A 20,738-nucleotide genomic window follows, 5' to 3' on the forward strand; every position below is an offset into this window, starting at 1 on the left:
CTGCGTCACGATCCGCTTCTCGCTGGGAGTTGTAGTTCTGCGTCACGATCCGCGTCTCGCTGGGAGTCGTAGTTCTGCGTCACGATCCACGTCTCGCTGGGAGTCGTAGTTCTGCGTCACGATCCGCTTCTCGCTGGGAGTTGTAGTTCTGCGTCACGATCCGCGTCTCGCTGGGAGTCGTAGTTCTGCGTCATGATCCGCGTCTCGCTGGGAGTTGCAGTTCTGCGTCACGATCCGCGTCTCGATGGGAGTTGTAGTTCTGCGTCACGATCCGCGTCTCGCTGGGAGTTGTAGTTCTGCGTCACGATCCGCGTCTCGATGGGAGTCGTAGTTCTGTGTCACGATCCGCGTCTCGCTGGGAGTCGTAGTTCTGCGTCACGATCCGCGTCTCGCTGGGAGTCGTAATTCTGCGTCACGATCCGCGTCTCGCTGGGAGTCGTAGTTCTGCGTCATGATCCGCGTCTCGCTGGGAGTCGTAGTTCTGCGTCACGATCCGCGTCTCGATGGGAGTTGTAGTTCTGTGTCACGATCCGCGTCTCGATGGGAGTTGTAGTTCTGCGTCACGATCCGCGTCTCGCTGGGAGTTGTAGTTCTGCGTCACGATCCGCGTCTCGATGGGAGTTGTAGTTCTGTGTCACGATCCGCGTCTCGCTGGGAGTCGTAGTTCTGCGTCATGATCCGCGTCTCGCTGGGAGTCGTAATTCTGCGTCACGATCCGCGTCTCGCTGGGAGTCGTAGTTCTGCGTCACGATCCGCGTCTCGATGGGAGTCGTAGTTCTGCGTCACGATCCGCGTCTCGATGGGAGTTGTAGTTCTGTGTCACGATCCGCGTCTCGCTGGGAGTCGTAGTTCTGCGTCATGATCCGCGTCTCGCTGGGAGTCGTAATTCTGCGTCACGATCCGCGTCTCGCTGGGAGTTGTAGTTCTGCGTCACGATCCGCGTCTCGATGGGAGTCGTAGTTCTGCGTCACGATCCGCGTCTCGATGGGAGTTGTAGTTCTGCGTCACGATCCGCGTCTCGATGGGAGTCGTAGTTCTGCATCACGATCCGCGTCTCGATGGGAGTCGTAGTTCTGCTTCACGATCTGCGTCTCGCTGGGAGTTGTAGTTCTGCGTCACGATCCGCGTCTCGTTGGGAGTCGTAGTTCTGCGGATTTTCTGCGTAATTTCAGCCTCTAACGGGTCCCAATCTGTGCTTTTAGCTCTTTTGAGGCAGATCTGCACCAAATCCACAGTGGGGAATACTGCACCCGGAGGCTGCCAATCCACGCCCGGCTATGTTCACGTGGAGAGTCTGCGCCAATTCTGTACCAAATTCCACGGCAGAGCAGCACCCCTGAATGTCAATGGCGTCCGTGCTGCAGGCGGTACGGCAGACTGCCCTACATGGACGGAAAAACACAGCGACGCGTCCCTTCTTCATGGGGATTCCATGCAGACTTGCCCATTTAAAGGGACACGGCGAGCGGCCCCACAGCTGCAGATCCCTGCTGGGGGCGTTAGAGGCGGAGTCTATGCAGAATGTTGGATTCCACCATCTAAACATCCCTAAGGGTGCCTACCCACTGGCGTTGCCGATTTCCGTGCGTTTTTCTGGCTGTAATTTCGCAGCACGTCACAGCTTGAAGCGTTGCATTTTTGCAGCCCACCATTGACAATCATGGGTGCATTAAGAGACAAAAAAGGAGACCTATGCAACTGACAGTCGCTATGTGTAAAAGCGCAACGAAACGGAAAAAAAACCCCAGATGGACAAGAACTCATTCTATACTAATGGCTCTTCAGAAAAAACGCAAAACGCAATTTGGCATCGCAGGAAAAAAAAAACGCTAGTGGGTAGGCACCCTAAGGGTGCGTCCACACGTCACGGAGTCAGAATATACAACGGTAGACCACTGAGACCACTGGACACACCTACTGGGACCACTGGGCATACTTACTGATAATACTAGACACGCCCACTGGGGCCACTGGACACACCTACTGAGACCACTGAACACACCTACTGAGACCACTGGACACACCTACTGGGGCCACTGGACACACCTACTGGGGCCACTAGACACACCTACTGGGGCCACTGGACACACCTACTGAGACCACTGGACACACCCACTGAGACCACTGGACACACCTACTGAGTCCACTGGACACACCTACTGGGACCACTGGACATACTTACTGATAATACTAGACACGCCCACTGGGGCCACTGGACACACCTACTGAGACCACTGGACACACCTACTGAGGCCACTGGACACACCTACTGGGGCCACTAGACACACCTACTGGGGCCACTGGACACACCTACTGAGACCACTGGACACACCCACTGAGACCACTGGACACACCTACTGAGACCACTGGACACACCTACTGGGACCACTGGACATACTTACTGATAATACTAGACACGCCCACTGGGGCCACTGGACACACCTACTGAGACCACTGGACACACCTACTGAGGCCACTGGACACACCTACTGGGGCCACTAGACACACCTACTTGGGCCACTGGACACACCTACTGAGACCACTGGACACACCCACTGAGACCACTGGACACACCCACTGAGACCACTGGACACACCTACTGAGACCACTGGACACACCTACTGGGACCACTAGACACACCTATGGGGCCACTGGACACACCTACTGGGGCCACTGGACACACTTACTGATAGTACTGGACACACCAACTGGGGCCACTGGACACACTTACTGATAGTACTGGACACACTTACTGGGACCACTGGGCACGCCGACTGGCCTCACTGGACACACCTACTGATAATACTGGACATGCCTACTAGGACCATTGGACACACCTACTGGGGCCACTGGACACACCAACTGGGGCCACTGGACACACCTACTGGGGCCACTGGACACCTACTGGGGCCACTGGACACACTTACTGGGGCCACTGGACACACCTACTGGGGCCACAGGACACACCTACTGGGGCCACTGGACACACCAACTGGGGCCACTGGACACGCCTACTGGGGCCACTAGACACACCTACTGGGGCCACTGGACACACCAACTGGGGCCACTGGACACGCCTACTGGGGCCACTGGACACGCCTACTGGGGCCACTGGACATGCCTACTGATAATACTGGACATACTGATTATTGCGTTTACACGGAACGATTACCGTTTGCTCATGTGAGCGATAAATCATTCTGCCTGAGAGCGCCGTATAGCCGGGCCGGCTGCGCAGCCAGTACACCGCACATCACCGGTGAGCGTAACGGAGGCGTGTTCTGTATTACGGACGAGAGTCGCACATGTAACGTCCACTGCCTGCGGGGATCGGCAGCACATGGATGTGTAACGTACAATGCGAGTGGCTCATCACATGTAATGCGGTAGGAGTGCCCTGCCCCATAGCTGGTAACTGTCTCCAGGGGGCGCTATGGGGCATGTTTGGGACCTACAAAACATGGCTGCTTTCTTCCTGAAACGGCGCCACCCGTGTTCATGGACTGAGTCGGGTATTGCATCTGCAATCCCATGACGTGAAGGGCCAGAGCGGCAGCGCAAGATTCCTTCGTATAACTGCGGTCCGCCGTATTTGGCCACGCCTCTTGTACATGTCGGGATTGGGCAGATATCAGTCGATGCCTCGGACTCCTCGCGCCTCCAGTAGCTGATCTCTCCGTCGCCCCCCGGCCGCCTGAAGCAGTTATGTGAAGCACGCGGTAATAATCGGGAATGTCCGCGTCTCCGGTTACAATCTGCAGGAAGCAGCGGCCGCAGCCTTCAACAGGTTCCTCCAGAAGACGGGAGATTATCTCCATCCCTGGGAAGTCTCCTCCGCCGGCAGCATCACGCCACACAGCGACAGCTCCGCTGTCAGCAGCTCCGACTGCCCCCTAGACAATGTGCTCCCAATCTGGTGTGCGGCACATGTAACCCTCCTCAGGTGTGCGGCACATGTAACCCTCCTCAGGTGTGCGGCACATGTCACCCTCAGGTGAGTGGCACATGTCACCCTCCTCAGGTGTGCGGCACGTCACCCTCCACAGGTGTGCGGCACATGTCACCCTCCTCAGGTGTGCGGCACATGTCACCCTCCTCAGGTGTGCGGCACGTCACCCTCCTCAGGTGTGCGGTACATGTCACCCTCCTCAGGTGTGCGGCACGTCACCCTCCACAGGTGTGCAGCACATGTCACCCTCCTCAGGTGTGCGGCACGTCACCCTCCTCAGGTGTGCGGCACATGTCACCGCCCCTCAGGTGTGCGGCACATGTCAACCTCCTCAGGTGTGCGGCACATGTCACCCTCCTCAGGTGTGCGGCACATGTCACCCTCCTCAGGTGTGCGGCACATGTCACCCTCCACAGGTGTGTGGCACATGTCACCCTCCACAGGTGTGCGGCACATGTCACCCTCCACAGGTGTGCGGCACATGTCACCCTCCACAGGTGTGCGGCACATGTCACCCTCCTCAGGTGTGCGGCACATGTCACCCTCCACAGGTGTGCGGCACATGTCACCCTCCACAGGTGTGCGGCACATGTCACCCTCCACAGGTGTGCAGCACATGTCACCCTCCTCAGGTGTGCGGCACATACCACCCTCCTCAGGTGTGCGGCACATGACACCCTCCTCAGGTGTGCGGCACAAGTCACCCTCCTCAGGTGTGCGGCACATTTCACCCTCCTCAGGTGAGTGGCACATGTCACCCTCCACAGGTGTGCAGCACATGTCACCCTCCTCAGGTGAGTGGCACATGTCACCCTCCACAGGTGTGCGGCACATGTCACCCTCCTCAGGTGTGCGGCACATGTCACCCTCCTCAGGTGTGCGGCACATGTCACCCTCCTCAGGTGTGCGGCACATGTCACCCTCCTCAGGTGAGTGGCACATGTCACCCTCCACAGGTGTGCGGCACAAGTCACCCTCCTCAGGTGAGTGGCACATGTCACCCTCCACAGGTGTGCTGCACATGTCACCCTCCTCAGGTGAGTGGCACATGTCACCCTCCTCAGGTGTGCGGCACATGTCACCCTCCACAGGTGTGCAGCACATGTCACCCTCCTCAGGTGAGTGGCACATGTCACCCTCCACAGGTGTGCAGCACATGTCAACCTCCACAGGTGTGCAGCACATGTCACCCTCCTCAGGTGAGTGGCACATGTCACCCTCCTCAGGTGAGTGGCACATGTCACCCTCCACAGGTGTGCAGCACATGTCACCCTCCTCAGGTGAGTGGCACATGTCACCCTCCTCAGGTGAGTGGCACATGTCACCCTCCACAGGTGTGCGGCACATGTCACCCTCCTCAGGTGAGTGGCACATGGCAACCTTGCCTCATAGATTCACATGACTTGTAGGAAAATTCACATCAGTATTTGGATTTGTAGTGCAGAAAATTGCTCTCTAGTCATCATGCAGCAGTGGGCTAAGCTGTGCCCATCCACCAGGGGGAGCTGTGTACAGACCCTGAACCAGCAGGGGGTGCCAGTGAGATTACTGAGAACTGGAACATTCACCCACCTCACAATCTAGTAGTGTGCCGCCATCAGAGTGTTTCGCTCTCGCTGCCAGTCATCCATCATCCGGCCATCTGTCTGCATCGCGTCGGCAGCTGAGACTTACGGATGTGATTCGGTCCCTCAGAGCCGCGATCACAAGATCACCCCAAGAAATTACTAAGACTCCGATCACAAGGAGAGCATGAGATGGTAAGCTCTGTAGGCAAAGTCCATGTGGCTTACTAGTGGCGGCTACACGATTCACATACTGGAGCCACGCTGCCTCCTCGCTCCACCAGGGTGGAGGTCAGCCTGGGAGCTGACAGGAAAGCAGCAGAATTGTGATTGCAGCTCTGGATGTGACTGGAGTAGAGGGCAGCATGTACGGCAGGAGGAGCACAGAGTGGTTACATGTAGCGGAGCGGCACATTTCTGTTTTCCTGGAGAGTATTAGCCGGGGTGGGTGAGAGGGAAGGGAGTACAGACTCAGCCGGCAGCGGAGAGATCTGCATAGACAAGGCCCGAGACGGCGCCGGGAGCGCCAGGGGAATATGGCTGCCTGTGCTGAGGTTTAATTTAAGCTTTCATGAAGCTCGCCGTCCGGCGCTGGAGGAGGAGAGCAGCCGCTAAAAGCTCTTACACCGAGGATTAATCCTCCATAATTAGATAGACGTCTCCAGCCGAATCGCTGCTCCACCACACCAGGGACCAGGACTGCTCCAGCGACCCCCCTACTACCCACGAGGGGGACTAGACAAGGCCCAAGCTGCTGCATAACCTCCCGCGTGATACGGCTGTCAGTCATCCCACCACACCTCCCTTATACAACACTGGGGTCAGATGGATATAAGAACTGAGCAGTCGTCTATGGGCCTAGTACTAGAGGGGCCCTGAAAAGACCGGGCCCCATGATCGACACATCCATCGACTGGAAACATTATGCTCAAATAGCGGTCGGTTGATTGGTTGATCAATTAGCATTACAAGTACTGGGCCCCTGGATTACAACAATGTTACTTGGTGCAACCCCTCCTAGGGGCCCGAGAAAGTCTCTGACAAATCCTGCTGCAGATAGAGCCATGAAGTCTGAGTGACGGTATAACATCATACGTTGGAGGTCTATGATGGTGGACAAAGATGTACTGGTCAGAGAGATCTATGTAAGGCCCACCCAAGGAACATCCACTTGAGGGAAACCTACTTAATGGAGGCCCACCCAGAGATCACTCAAGGTTAAACCACAGGAGACCAATGTGCAGGAGATTCATCCAAGACCAGTCCAAAAAAGACAATCCACTTGAAGGCCACCCAAACGGAGAAGAGAACCCACCCAAAGCCTGCCAAGAGTGAACCTATCCCAGTCTCTTTTAAAGTGAACCCACCCAAGGCTCTCTCAAAGGAAACTGACCAAAACATACGAAAAGGAAACCTACCAAAAGGGAACCCACTTAAGGGTTGCACAAAGGGAACTCTACTCAAGACCTGCTAAGAGGGAATCTACCCAAGGCTCGTCCCAAAGGGAACTGCCAAGAGGAAACCCACCCAAGGCCTGCCAAGAGGGAAACTATCCAAGGCTCTCTCAAAGGAAGCCCACTGAAGGAACCTCCAAAGGGAACCAGCCAAGGCATATCCAAAAGGGAACCCACCCAAATCTCGTCCAAAGGGACCCTGCTTAAGGGCCACGCAAAAAGGAACCCACCTAAGATCTACTAAAAGGGAACCTACCTGAGCCTCATCCAAAGGTACCCAGCCAATGTATGTCTGAAGGACACCCACCCACGTCTTGCTCAAAGGGAACCCAGCCAATGCTAAACCAAACGAAACCCACCTAAAGCATGCAAAATGGGAACCATGCAAGGCTCTCAAGAGAACGGCCCAGACCGGTGGAAGTTAGCATTTATTTATTTGCTACTTAGCACTATGTGCCCAAATTGCCCCACATTAAGGCATTATCTGTATAACATGGCAGGGGTGGTGGCCTACCTCAAGATATCAGTCAATACCAGTATGGACGCCGAGCGGCTGCTCTCGCTTAGGTCTGCCATTGGGGACATGGAACAATTCGCACTCACTGGGTCCCTCTATGGGTCAGGATGGGTATAAACACTCCGTTGTATTTCCCATCTGCTGGCGCTGATATTAGGTTGTTCCTGTTCTACCTGGAGGCTGGGAGGCAATGAGGGGTCACATATAATAGCAGCAGCCGCCCGCTCTGCTCACCCCGGGGTGTCCCCGGGCGTTTGCTGAAGAGTCAGCATCTTTACACAAAGTCTAATTACAATGAAATATCACGGCAGCGAGCGGAGAGGAGCGGCTAACGATGGGGCCAGGTTAGCTAATCACCACAGATCATTATCCCGGCAGGCTGTAAAGTTTTATATTGATAGTCACCGATATAATACACACACAACGCCGCGTGATGAATGGCGGTCTTTAACGACGGTAGGATTCTATCCGAGCCGCGCATCAATCCATGACCTTGTATGAAGGCTAATAACCAGCGCATTACTGGCAGATAAAAACTCACATTACAGAGGACGGCGGAAAGTTCCGGACAGAACCGCGGCACGTGGGGGGGCGCCGCCCGCTTTATGCTTTATCACAAGTTTAACCCCCAGAATTAAAACAGCAGGAAGTTCAGTGATTATGGATGGCAGAATGCAAAGAATGGAGACACAGGGGCTGCGGACCACCACTACTTCCAGGATACACGGGGACGTCATTGGGGGTCATTGCTGCAGCAAAGGCTGGGAGACTGACATGTACACTCAGCTGGCTCTACCCCCCTCCCCCACTTAACATCTACCAACTCTACCTCCCTCTATTGCAGATCGTATCCCCTCCCACAATTATATGCACACTCCCTATCATGGTCTCCTTCAAGGCAAAACACTGAACTAACTTCTCTTCCCTCCCCCGCGGATCTTTTCTGCCTTCCCACTTACATGTACCCTCAGATAACTTTGTCCTCCTGTTTAACACTCGCCTGATCTACTTTCCCTCTGATCCTATCTTGCTCCTTTGCTTACGCTCAGCTGACTCTATCCTCCAACCTCGTTTAACACTCAGCTAACTTTATCTCCCTCCCCCACTTATATGTACACTCCCATGACTTTATCATCCTCCTATGCTTATCCCTCAGCTAACTTTAATTCCCTCCCCTGCGGATCTCTTCTGCCTTCCTGCTTACATCTACAGTCCGATAACGTTGTCCTCCTATGTCCTGCCTGACCTTATATACTTTGCTGCTGATCTTATCTTGCTCCTCCACCCATATGTCCCCTCAGCTGACCCTATCCCCGCCCCCGCTTAGGTCCTACTCCTACCTGATTTGTATGGGCAGCTGGATACTATTTCTTGTAGACTCCTTTGTGCATTGTAAGCTCACCTGAGCAGAGGCGCGGACCCGTCGTCTGGCTGGGCCTCGCGTGACTCGGAGGTGCCTTGGGGTATCCGCGCAGCCGCTGCCGTGATGAGGACCACACATGTGCGCGGGATTGTATGCGGTGATCCGCACTTATGGAAAAAGGTATGAAAAAAACCCTGCAAACTGTGATCATTATGCTGCCATATTCTCCTGGAAGACAGCAATGTTTTCTGCAGATGTGGATAAATACGAGGCGTTCGGAGGGATGGCGGCGTCACGCATGTGTGCCTCCAAAAATAAATGATTTTACATTGGCCCCATTTCAATTAAATAAATCAACAGTTCTTAGCAGAGAAGTGAGTGTCTATTGACGGGGCTGCCGAGCGCTACGGAGGAGAACCTGAAATTAATTTCCACGCTACATCCAGCGACAGAGCCTGCGCTAAAGAAAACCATCCCCTTCTACCCGCGGCGGAGAGGTCACCCAGATAAAGCGGCTAATGCCATTCTGGATGATTGGATTTAGGATAATGAAACTATAATGGAGTGCACACGTTTCTGCACTCTATGAGAAGTTTCCCATCTTCTACGTATTTGTGAAGGTCAATGACCAACAAACAGTAGACTCCTCCGAGGGTTGATTAGAGACATCCGCGCTCCGTAAAGACCGGCCGAGACGCTCACAGTCCTGCTGGCTGAAAGATAAGATGTTGGAAGTTCTGCTCCCAAGGAGTCGCTGCGATCAATAGGAGGCTGATAATCATGGCTCCTCAAGCGTAAAATGTCAAGAAGAAGCCGAAGGAAGGAGATCAGGATCTGGAAGGAGACGGGAGATCCAGAGGCAACAGGTGTGAAAATAGTGAGGGGTAAGTCATCAGAAATGTCATTATCACCCGCTCAGGCTGACTGCCCACTGTACTAGAGCCCCTGGCGGATTACTGGGGCTCCTGGCTCCTTTATTCCAGCTCCCAAACCCTTTTTAGAGCCCCAGCACTTTATTAGAGCCCGGGGCCCCTTATTAGAGCCGCTGGCCACTTTATTAGAGCCCCCAGCTCTCTCACGAATGGCGCTTCCCCGTGACCGCGGAGTGCAGCGTACAATCCTGGGACAAGTTTTCCGTGAATCCGCATTAGGATGCATTTCCGCGGATGAGAGCATGCAGCTTGCACGGATATCACACTTGCAAAGCCACGTTTTTTCACAAATACGGTCCATTTTGCAATCAAATTACATCACCGCACATGAAAAACAGGCGTGATAAATCGCCCATAATTCCCTATGAAAGGAAGAAAGAATGCCGGCACACTGGCATGAACCCGCGAACATGCGGGCGCAATGCAATTTTTCATTTTTTATTTGCTCCCATAAGGAAGCTCCAACTAACGTGTCCGAACGCACAACTCGCCGTTCCTCCGCACGGATGGTATAACAGCAGGCGACCAGTTCCAGCGCCATTGTGTCTAAGAGAAACAGAAAGACTCCAGCGAGCAAAAGAGCGCAAAACTTGTATCACCGAGCAGCGGAGAAACATCTCCTGGTCAGATGGAGCCGGATTTATGTTGCTGATGAGAGGGCAGAATTTGGAGCAAGCGGCATGAATCGCTGACCCCTTCCTGTCAGCCCGTCAGGACATGTCAGCACCTGCATCTAATCTGCAGCAATACAAGAAGCTTCCTGTCCGCAGGGGCCGATGTTCCTGCAGAACCGTTTCATAATCTAGTGGGATCCACACCACAAGGAATTGTTGGAGACCAAAGGAGTCCAACGCTACTAGATGGGGGCTAATAAAGGGGCGGTCAGTGTTTTTTGTGATCATATAGGGGCAGGAGAGCTGGAGTCAAATAAGAGGGAGCTGGTAGATCTGTATCCCATGAGGGGTAATGGGAACATGGGGGGCAAGGAGACCATGGGGGGGGGCTATTGGAATGTGGGTGGTAAAGGGAATGTGTGTGTGTGTCGGGGGGGTAATGGGACCGTGGCGGGCAGGGTAATAGGACTGCGTGTGTGTGTGTGTGTGGGGGGGGGGGGTAATAGGAATGTGGGGGAGGGGGGGGGGGATAATGGGAACATAGGGGGAATGGGAAGACTGCATGGACGTCCAATGGAAAGATGTGAGAGGATATGGGAGATACAACGCGGTGAAGTCATCAAGCGTTGGAATACAGATGCGACAAAGTGGACTTCTGTTGGGATGGAGACGCAGAGCGAGAACTATAATAACAGCGACCTGCAAGGAGGTGAGAAGAGGGGAGGGAACAGCATGGAGGAGGCGACGGGGGTGATCGGGGATACTAGAGCAGCTGGTGGAGGGGGGCATCCGCGGGTCCTCGCCCCTCAGTCTTGGTGCTCACTCCTCCAGCCTCTCTGCTCTCCTCATTCTTGGAGATTCGCTGGCTGGCAGAATTAACTCTTCCCCCTCGCCGGCTCTGAAATCTCATTTCAATGAAGCCCGGATGGCTGGACGTCCCTCGCTGTTATTTTTCAGCAAGATTGGCCATCCGCAATGATTCATGTGTGACCGCACGCCTTGATGGATATCATCCAGCGCTCCCTTCATTTACTGCTCGCAGGGCAAGAAATACAATTTATTGTGAAATAGGATTGTCCTTCCTTCATGTCGCATCATCGGAAACCATGTCACCCACTTAGTAAATGGACAGCAGCGGCACAAGGCTTCCAGCGAGACATGGTGTCTCCGCCGTTATCTGAATGTAGATTCCAATCGCTGCGGGGAACAGAGTGCAGAGCGGCCGGACCATGTGTTCAGAGTCAATGCCAGCCGTCACCGTGGAGCGCCCGCCCCGAGTCATCGCTGCCAGTTCAACCTGCGCGCCATTAGACCCATGAACGAGACCGTCTGCGACGCCCGTCACGGGGCACGTACACCGACAATTCCTCGCACTGCGATATGGTTTTTCTGTTTTGTACTATTGAAAAACATGCGATTATCAAGTGCGTGAAAACCGCAGGTTGTAGCGGTGCGATGCTTTTTTCTCGTGAATCGCAGGTTCACACGCGCGACAAAAGTCACAATGCACAAAACTTAAATGGGAAACTTGCCCGTGTAAGAATATCAATATCGCGCTCACGTGTTCATGCACGTTTTAATTTTCCTATTGTGATGTAGATGCGCGGTGTAGCGAGGGGAATGCCGTAGCGATTGCCATTTATGAAGCAGGTGCTGGTGGTTAAGAGAACTGCTGCAGTCAGTGGGGATTAGTACATAGCCGCTCCAATACGTGGCGGTGTCAATGTGTATTATGCAACTGGGATATGTAACAGTCTCTGTTGTGGCCCCCGTGGACATCTGTGTGTGTAGTGGCCCAACGGGTACAGCACACTTGTCCTGTCTCACCTGTCTGTATGCCGTCCCTGGATACAGAAGGTGCCATCAGTGGGAGCGACCCTGTGTCTCCCCTTCTGCTCTAAGCTAGAGCTCATCACTGACGTCAGCTGGCCTCTCATTGGCTGACAGTCAGGTTTAATCTCGCTGGTGCAGAATCCCAAGGGTGGGAAACAAGCATACAAGTCCCTATGTAAGTGAGCGGGTAGTGAGAGAGGTGCTAAAAGGAAGTGACACAGAGCAGTTAGCAGACTCAGCCAGGAGAGTGTAAGGAGGAGGTTGCAGTTCTGTGGTCGTAGAGGAGTGTTCAGCGAGTTACCCGAGGTAGAGTGCGGTGGACGACCCGCTCCCTTGCTAATCTACAGCAGAGTTCCAGAAGACCCTTTCAGAGGTGCATCTTCAGCAAACAGTGAGTTACAGCTACCCGGTGAAGCCAAAGCCAGGATTGGCATATAGTCCCTATTCTCTGCTTTATAAGTACACCTTCAGGTAAATCCTAGGTAAGCTCATTCATCTAACCTTCACTGTGAGGAGCATTGTCTAATCCATCAATCTTGAGTTAATATTAGAGAGAGCGCGTTGAAAACCAGCGAATCATCAAATCCATCTTACTGTATCGTGCCTGTCTTATATTACATCCTTGTTCACCTGAGATAAAGCCCTTCACAGAAAGTTGTAAAGTTAACCTGTTGGTTACTGAAATCAAAGTTAGTAAAACTGCTCTCTGTCAGTTTACTTCACTATACTGGACTCGTCTCCGTTATTTCTGCGTCATCATCATCCGGAGTGTCCGAATAGAGTGTGGCATCACTGTGACAACAAAAGGCCTCCAGCTGTACCAACTGTAAGTGTATTGGGGTGTTACATGTGTCTCTGTTGTGGCCCCTGTGGACATCTGTGTGTAGTCTCTGTTGTGGCCCCTGTGGACATCTGTGTGTAGTCTCTGTTGTAGCCCCTGTGGACATCTGTGTGTAGTCTCTGTTGTGGCCTCTGTGGACATTCGTGTAGTCTCTGTTGTAGCCCGTGGACATTTGTGTGGGCTCAATCGCAGTCATAATGGCCATCAGAAGCTGTATGTCACCAAGGGCTCCCTTACCATGAGGCGACTTTAGCCTGCTCAGGGACCTCAGAGGGGCGGCACAGGGGTTGCCAACTGGCTGGTAATAATGGCCAGTATTTTTTACTGGCCAGTAATAAATAGCTGCGAGCTGTCCGGGCAGCAAACCCATGAGCATTTAGCTCAGTCTGCAGCTCCGGACCAGTAGCAGCTGCCGCAATCACTCTGTGACCCATGACCTCTCCCCCTGGCATCTGCGTTCCTACTGACAGGTGACGGCCTGGATGCAGTGGAGACGCCGGGGAGGAGAAGTCAGAACTGCAGGCTGAGTGAGGTAAATGCATGTTGGGTTGCTGCTCAGCTGGAGGTCCACTACAGGGTCCACAATCACTACTGGGGCCACTATGAGAGGCACTATTACTATCAAGGCCACTGTGGGTGTGACCATTTCTACTGGGGCAATTATGGGGGTCAATATTACTACTGGGCCACTATAGAGGTCACAATAACTTCTGGTTCCATTAAGCGGTCAATATTCCTATTGGGGCATCTACTGGGGTTACTATTACTCTGTCACTTCGGACAAGTCTCAGTTCTTCAAATATGTGTTGGGTATCTTCTGTATTGACTCTTGGAGTAATACATTTTGTAAAATGAGTGGGTTTTTGTGTTGGGGGCTGCCATATCACACTTCGCCTCAGGCAGCCTGAAGGTTTGGGGCACCCTATATATCACCAAGTACGGTGCCAGGCAGGACTTGTGAGTCTCATGGACCCATGGTAGGGCACGTCATACCACACAGGGTGTTGCCTGTGTTTGGTATGATGGTGTAATGTGGCACACAAGTGGCGGTTGTGTAGTGCTTGGCAAGAAGTAAAGCAGCGTGGACTGTTGTGTCAGTCTGACAAGGTGATAAAGTCTAATTGGTAGGATTCTCACCATTGAGACCCCTGCCGATTCCAAGAACAGGGGTCCAGAGTCCCCCCTCCTCACCTCACAGTGAGGAGTAGATTGAGTGGAGCAGTAGTAGCGCATGTGTGGTGCCTCTCCATTCACTTTCAACGGAGCGAACGCGTGCACTCGGCTCTTTCCATTAGCCCCATTGAAATGATTGGAGTTGTGCAATGCAAGTATAACTGTGGGTGAGTTACCCCCGTTCGTGGGATTGGCAGCAATGTCAGTGGTGAGAACCCCACCAATCTGACTTTTTCACCTATGGATAGGTGATGTCTATTATGGCACAACCCCTTTAAGAGAAGTAGGCAGCAAAAGTGAAGTAAACTGCTGAGGAGAGTTGACAATTGTAGACTAGAGAACCGCTGAGAAAAGTTGGTGCGAGATTGGCTGTGCCTTTAGTCATGAGCCAGGAGATAAGCCCTAGAAGCCTGGTGTAGAAGAGGTTGGGTGCAGCTGAGAGTGAAAGGTGTGATAAGCCCTGGAGCCTGGAAGAGCTCGGTCAGTCGGGCTGTCATCGCACCGGCTGCGGAAAGAGTGGAAGCTCACTAAAAAGAGATGGAGTGCATGCCATTGTGAATGGCGGAGAGTGTCCATGGAGTGATGCCAGACCCGCTGAGCAACGAAGAGACTGTGATTCTACAAAAAGTCTGTGAAAATGAAGAGACTGTGACTTGATTCCACATGGGCCGACAAGCTCTTGAGACAGTGTTGCCGAGTAGTAGGTCTGTGTAGTGGCCCAGAGTTAGTAGGGCCCCTCCATAATGTTTTATGCCTGTCTTGTGCCATTGTCTTCTCAGAGTCTTGTCTGTAGCATGCATTTGATTCAGGTGTATTTAATGGTTGCAGGACTGAGAGGGTTAATGTCTGGTCTGTCTAGTCCTGTCTGGAAAATGTATTGTTTTGTGTGTATCGTTTGTGGTCATGTGATCGTGCTATGTATATGTGTTTGCAAGAATGCAAAGTCAGGCAGTTGAGTTGGTTAGGTCAGTAAGGCAGTCAGTGGAATAAGTCTGGGGAGAGTCCCTGAGATCGGCCGAAGTGTGGGAAAATATGGAGGAAGCCGAGCGACTTCTTTACACTCAGCCTGGGCCCATTTTACCCAGGAGACCTTGGTGCTTCTGCTGAGTGCTGAGAGAAGGACAAGCAGTTTCATGGCGAGAAGAAGAAAAAATGAAAGTGAGTGTTGACCGGTATAGAGCGTGAGAGAGAGTCACCGGGAGAGGGATCACACAGATAACTCGGACTGTGGATCATCAGGATACCCCGAGAATCCTGCCTGTTGCACCGCTCTGACTTGTTGTTTCTGTACCAAGACTATTTATGTGGATTTGAGTTCAAGAGATTACAGTAAACGAGCAGAAACGACCGTTCCAGATTCTTGTTCAGAAAGTTACCTTGTGAGTGGACTACTTTATTGTGTCTGAGAGATCTGCTGCAGAGGATGGAATGGTGGTGTCACGAGTGACAACTGGACTTAAGGTAACCTCTGCTTACCAACCCAGTGATGTCCCCCAACAGTAATGTGGTTGGGTCCCGAGGCTACCCCGGAGGAGCAGATGGTAGAGCCCAGTGACAAGGCCTTCCTCTACCCCGCTGTCTCCTCGGCTGTGGGCCCGCTCCTTGGATGCTGCATCCGCATGGCCAAAGTATTTGAAACTGTGCTGCAACATTCTAAAGCCGTACAAGAAGTTAAAAGTGACTGTACTGCTAATTCAGCGGCCAAGTAGAGACGGTTACTGTTTACTACAACTTGTGCACCACGTGTTCATCCATCGTGAAGGTAGGAGTCGCCTCTACATGTCGTCATCATTACTGACTGAGGAGTATTATTCTGGAGGTCATGGTTCATCTAGTTGTAGTAACGCAAAATCAACTAAAAGAAGCTTCATCACTCATCAAAGCCCAAATCAGCTGGACACTGCAAAGACGTTCCACCATTCATCCAAGTGGCCTCTTCAGAGCAACCGTTCAACTGATGAAGCCGCTCGCAAGACTGATGAAATGTCCTTGAGGATACAAAACAAGCCGAGTTGATGCTGATTGGAAGGAGTAACAAAACGTGAGCGAGATGATAAACAAAAGCCAACGGAGGAGCCGGTGAGGACACTGGCCAGTTATGAAACATCTTCAAGGGTCAACACAGAGGACCACGGCCTCAATCTAAGAGAGCTACTCACGGTCAACTCATGGAGACACAGAGCACAATCGGCGCATACAAGTCAGGAAATACGCGGACATTATGGATTCTGTAAGATGGAAGGATTAGGTTGAGGTTTCACTTAGAAGAACCTACGAAGAGATTCAGAGGAGGCTTCAAAGTTTAATCAAAATCATTGAGATTTGTATTCTTCCACCCAGCGCACTGTGGTGTCCGTAGAGAATGGCGCGGCCCGGATCGCTCTTCCTCGCAGTCCTTTCACATTACCTTATGCCTGTGCCTGGAGGCTCAGCTCATACAAGCTCATAAAAAGGTAATAGAATATTGATGATTTGCCAAAATTATCAGTAAATCCTTCAGAAATATAAACAGTAAGCTGTAGGAGACTTGTTTTTATATGACCCGTGGTCTGGGCAGGTAAGCGGAGAATCCAGGGATGGACGGCTGAGATCTGCATCGCTGTAACCTATACTGAGGGGCCCCTTTATCAGAAACGTGGCCCTTCATTAGAGTTTACAGACCTTTTTTGGAGCCCCTGACTCATCCATGATTGGCGCTGCCCTGTACGGTAATTCCCCCCTGTGACCTCGGAGTGCAGCATAGAATCACATGACAAGTTTTCTGCGGATCAGTTTAAGTGTGAATCCACATTAGATGGGAAAATCCAGCGATCGGAGCGACTTCCAACGAGGCCGGTCAGCAGTGCTGGACTAGCCGGGGGCTCATTGCCAACCGTGGGGGAAGGAAGGGGAAGGGGTGGGTGGGGGTATACCAAAAATGGCACAATCAAGGAAAACATCCAGCGAAAGGGACTCCTGTGGACGGAAACAACTCATCACTGAAAGGGGTCGGAGGAGGATGTCAGGAATCGTTCTGACCAACAGGCTGCACGATCAGCTGAATACAAACGCTGGAGCTTCAACTAACGAGTCTGAACGCACAACTCGCTGTTCCTCCGCACGGATGGTATAACAGCGGACGACCAGTTCCAGCGCCATTGTGTCTCAGAGAAACAGACTTCAGCGGGCAAAACAGCGCAAAACTTGTATCAATGAGCAGCGGAGGAACATCCCCTGGTCAGACGGATCCAGATTTCTGTTGCTGATGGGAGGGCAGAATTTGTGACAAGAAGCATGGATCGCTGACCCCTTCCTGTCAGGCGGGTTGGGGTGCATTAGTAGTGCATTAAGAGCCTTTTACACAGCGCCAAGATGGGACAAGCATGTAACTAGGAATGTCTGACTGCCCGGTCATCGGGCTATGTGAGCAGGGGAGCCCCTTCCATGAGGTGACCTAAGCCTGCTGCCTCAGGGGGCAGCCCGCAGGACCTCAGAGGGGCAGTGGGTCACCCCTGGCTGGTATTATCTCTTACTGTGACTCACTTTGTCGGCAGCTTGAGTCAGGCTGCCGCTTTGCTGTAATCAAAGGACGGACATTGAGCTCTCCCCTGGCATCCCTGCACGCAGATGCCAGCCTATACGCAGGGCAGATACCAGAGGGAGAGGTCAGGGGTCACACTATAGTGCAGTCTGCCGGCTGCTCAACTGGAGCTGATGGGATTGCAGCCCAGAGGTCCAGTACAGGGGTCACTATTAATACTTGGGCCACTGTGGGGGCCACTATCACTACTGGGGCCAATATTGTGACACTGTGTACTATTGGGGCCACTATCTGATCATAATTACTGTTGGGGCCACAGTGAGGAAAACTACTACGGGGGCCCCTATTGGGAACACTTGCTGCATTTCTTTACTGAGCTTGGCTCTGATGTTCCATTTATGTACAGAGCTTGGTTCTGCTGCTGCTGCTGCTATATATTGAGCTTGGTTATAGTGCTGTATTTATGTACAGAGCTTGGTTCTGGTGCTGCATTTATCCACTCGTTGGTTCTGGAGCATAATACCGATAATACAGGCAGACTGCCTATCAGTGCGATATATAACGTTTTGTCTTATAATGCAGGGCGCCAAAATAAAACTCTCCACAAGATGCCATCTAACCCAGAGCTGGCAGTGCCAATATTCATCAGACCATGTAGACGCCATCACAATAGCATCAGATGAGACCACCTCACATACCCAGCATGCTGGAGCTGGTGGGGTACAGCTATAAGGGGGCAGCAGTCACACCCGGACCCCGATGCCCCTCTGCCAGTGTAATCTATGGCACACAGGAGGTCCGATTATAGATTTTGCTTGGAGGCTCAGAGGTTACACCGCGGGATTTCTGGATTATCAGAGTTTTACTACAGCAATGGATGGGGTACTCACGGCCCACTTTCAGCGTGGTCTGGTGCCACAGCTGCGACGGAGACCCTTCAAAGCAGGAGTAGAAACCGTTATACGATAAATCCACGGTATGCAGGAGGAGCGCCGAGCCGTTCAGCTGCGAATTATCAATGTCCGTTCCATTGACCGTCCACGTGACCGCGGCCTCGGGATCCATGTTGCCGCACTTTATTACCACGTTGGAACCAATCTTCTCATACTGGATGTGGACATCTGCAAGACACAAGAGGTGGAGTGAGAGGAGCCCGGTGTCACGGACGCACCTACGGAGATGAAAGCGGCACAGACAGGGTTAACACGGAAAACCGGACGGCGTACCGCACCTCGTATCAGAAGTCTGTCCAGCCTTTACATCATACTAATGTCATTTATACTTCACTCCTACTTGTGACCCGGACATCGGCGCTGCCTCTGAACTACCCCTAGCTCCTCCTGGTGGTCACCTGGGTCTTGTAGTTCGCCCCCCTGGTTATTAACCCCTGAATAGTTTCTTGTTGCATCAGTCCACCCTCGCGGTGACAACCTGTGGCTTTGATCCAACTCTGTTTCTGCACCTTCTCCAGACGTACCTACAGTACAACATACCTGCCGTCAGTTGGTGACTACTATATATATATTGGAGACGGCATATCATGCTGGGCCTAGATACAGCAACTCAGATCTAGGATACCGCTATAATGCAGTCACCATATAATAGATACCAGCTCTACACAGTGATAGTGATTATGGTGCAGTTACCTCCAGTGATAGTGACTACGGTGCAGCTACCTCTAGTGATAGTGACTACGGTGCAGCTACCTCTAGTGATAGTGACTACAGTGCAGTTACCTCCAGTGATAGTGACTACAGTGCAGTTACCTCCAGTGATAGTGACTACAGTGCAGCTACCTCTAGTGATAGTGACTACAGTGCAGTTACCTCCAGTGATAGTGACTACGGTGCAGCTACCTCTAGTGATAGTGACTACAGTGCAGCTACCTCTAGTGATAGTGACTACAGTGCAGTTACCTCCAGTGATAGTGACTACGGTGCAGCTACCTCTACTGATAGTGACTACAGTGCAGTTACCTCCAGTGATTGTGATTATATCTGTATAATGCAGTCACTGTGTAATAGTCATATACCAGTGCTATACAGTGATAGTGATTACAGTACTGCTACCTCCAAGCCCCTCTCGGTGCCCTCATAGTAATACTGCCCTCCTCTGTACCCCCACAAAATAAAAATAGCTCTTATGTGCCCCCAAAGTAATAATGCCCCTCTAGGCAATAGTGCCAACTCCATACCCCCACGAGAGTAATAATGTAGCGTCCCTCTAGGTAATAGGAAGGGATTTTATACACAAGATTGAAGGTTGTATCTAAGGAGGGGGTGATGTTATTTGCATGGGACTGTTTGTTCGAGGGGGTGGGGATGCCAAGTTAAAAAAAAAAGACAATGGCCCTTGGGTGGGTCATCGATTCCTGGAAACCCCTGTAATCCTTCTCACAGCTGAGGGTTTGTTACAAAGTACTGTACACAGTCTCGACAATCCTGTGTGAGGTGATGAGCCGCACACACATCTCTTCTGTCCTGAGAGGTTGTTACTAAGTATCAGTTTAACCCTTCCACCTCTCTTGGCCGGACAGTCGTTGGCTTTCTCCTGGGTCCCTCGCCTCCGTATTGACCCATAAACTAGACCTGTACAATAAAGGTCTCCCATGGCTCCCGCGGCGCCCGCCGGCTCCTCGCTGAACCTCAAGCCTTCGCTTAAATCATTGTGCTTTCATATTTTTGCAAGCAAAAGAAAGTTTATAAATTTGGCAAATATACTTAATTTACAAGGTGTGTGTGTGTGTGGGAGTGGGGGGAGTGAGGGTATTGTGGAAGGCAATTATAAGTGATGCCCCCCTTCCCCCTTCCCAAGAGGACTGCCGATCCTCCATACATTCACTCTAGGGAAAATCTCCCAGTTTACACTGAATTAGCGGCACTTTCATGTGGTATCCGAGTAATGTCTTTTGGCAAAGCCTAATCCGGTGACCTCTACTCTGCAGCCGACCTCTGACCCCCAGACTAATCTGATGTCA

General features: G+C 52.2%; 1 protein-coding gene across 4 annotated transcripts in view; it reads right to left on the reverse strand.

Annotated features, from left to right (window-relative positions):
• The window catches only part of CNTFR (ciliary neurotrophic factor receptor), a 471,005-nt gene that overhangs the window by 137,265 nt on the left and 313,002 nt on the right, over positions 1 to 20,738 (reverse strand). For all 4 annotated transcript variants that reach the window (XM_066602302.1, XM_066602300.1, XM_066602298.1 and 1 more), the window contains one exon: positions 18,652 to 18,882. In XM_066602302.1, the coding sequence (XP_066458399.1) occupies positions 18,652 to 18,882 (231 nt within the window). The remainder of the gene's footprint in view (positions 1 to 18,651; positions 18,883 to 20,738) is intronic.

The sequence above is a fragment of the Eleutherodactylus coqui genome, chromosome 5 (genome assembly GCF_035609145.1).
Source record: "Eleutherodactylus coqui strain aEleCoq1 chromosome 5, aEleCoq1.hap1, whole genome shotgun sequence".
Lineage (NCBI taxonomy): Eukaryota > Metazoa > Chordata > Amphibia > Anura > Eleutherodactylidae > Eleutherodactylus > Eleutherodactylus coqui.